We start from the raw sequence: 708 nt of genomic DNA, 5'->3' as shown, positions 1-708 counted from the left end.
TGGGTCTGCTTCACGGCCTCGCTCACGCTTTGTGTTGTAGATGAGTTACCTCTTGAGGGGCTACGGCACCGAGGCACACGAGGCATCCTCACCTTGTGGGTCCGCATTGCCATCAGGTGCAGTACAGCACACATACTGCAACCTTCTTTATGGACTAGCCAGGTTTGTGGTTCGGGGCATGCGTCATCTCCGGCCTTGGGGTGTCCCACAGTACTCGCGGCGGTGCGGTCGTCATCTTCGTACAGTATCGGGCACCACCGCCCCTAGCTCCAAATGACACCACCTGTAGTTACAGTAGCCGGCATGGTCGCTCTGGACTCTTCCACTAGACGCGTCATGACACAATCCATGCCCGCAATTTCCTTCCAACATTTCCTCACACGACTTCTTACAGTACAAAAGCCAAACTTCCTTACTCTATTCTTCCAACATCTCTCAGTTCTCATCCCTACCACAGCAATCATGGCACAAAACAAGACTCTCACATACCTTGCCCATCCCAGCGAGAAGATTGTATCCGGTGAGCACATCGGCATCAAGAAAAGTACTTTTGACCTCGAGCAAGCTCCCCCCGCCGGCGGCGTCACCATCAAGATCCACTATGTCTCCTTCGACCCTTACCAGCGTGGCCGCATGCGACCCAGCCACTTCAAGTCTTACAATCCCGCCTACGAGCTCAACAGCGCAATCACCAACGGCGGCATCGCG

General features: G+C 54.7%; 1 protein-coding gene across 1 annotated transcript; it reads left to right on the top strand.

Annotated features, from left to right (window-relative positions):
- Positions 1–462: 462 nt before the first annotated feature.
- Positions 463–708, top strand: WHR41_09688 (uncharacterized protein; the record flags this gene model as incomplete). Its single annotated transcript, XM_069378289.1, has 1 exon — positions 463–708. A coding segment is annotated over one exon (246 nt), but the record flags the coding sequence as incomplete, so codon positions are not given.

This window comes from Cladosporium halotolerans, assembly GCF_011745625.1.
Source record: "Cladosporium halotolerans strain TM138-S3 chromosome Unknown Sca587, whole genome shotgun sequence".
Taxonomy (NCBI): domain Eukaryota; kingdom Fungi; phylum Ascomycota; class Dothideomycetes; order Cladosporiales; family Cladosporiaceae; genus Cladosporium; species Cladosporium halotolerans.
The sequence above is the reverse complement of the archived record's forward strand: the minus strand, read 5'-3'. Positions and strand labels throughout refer to the sequence as shown.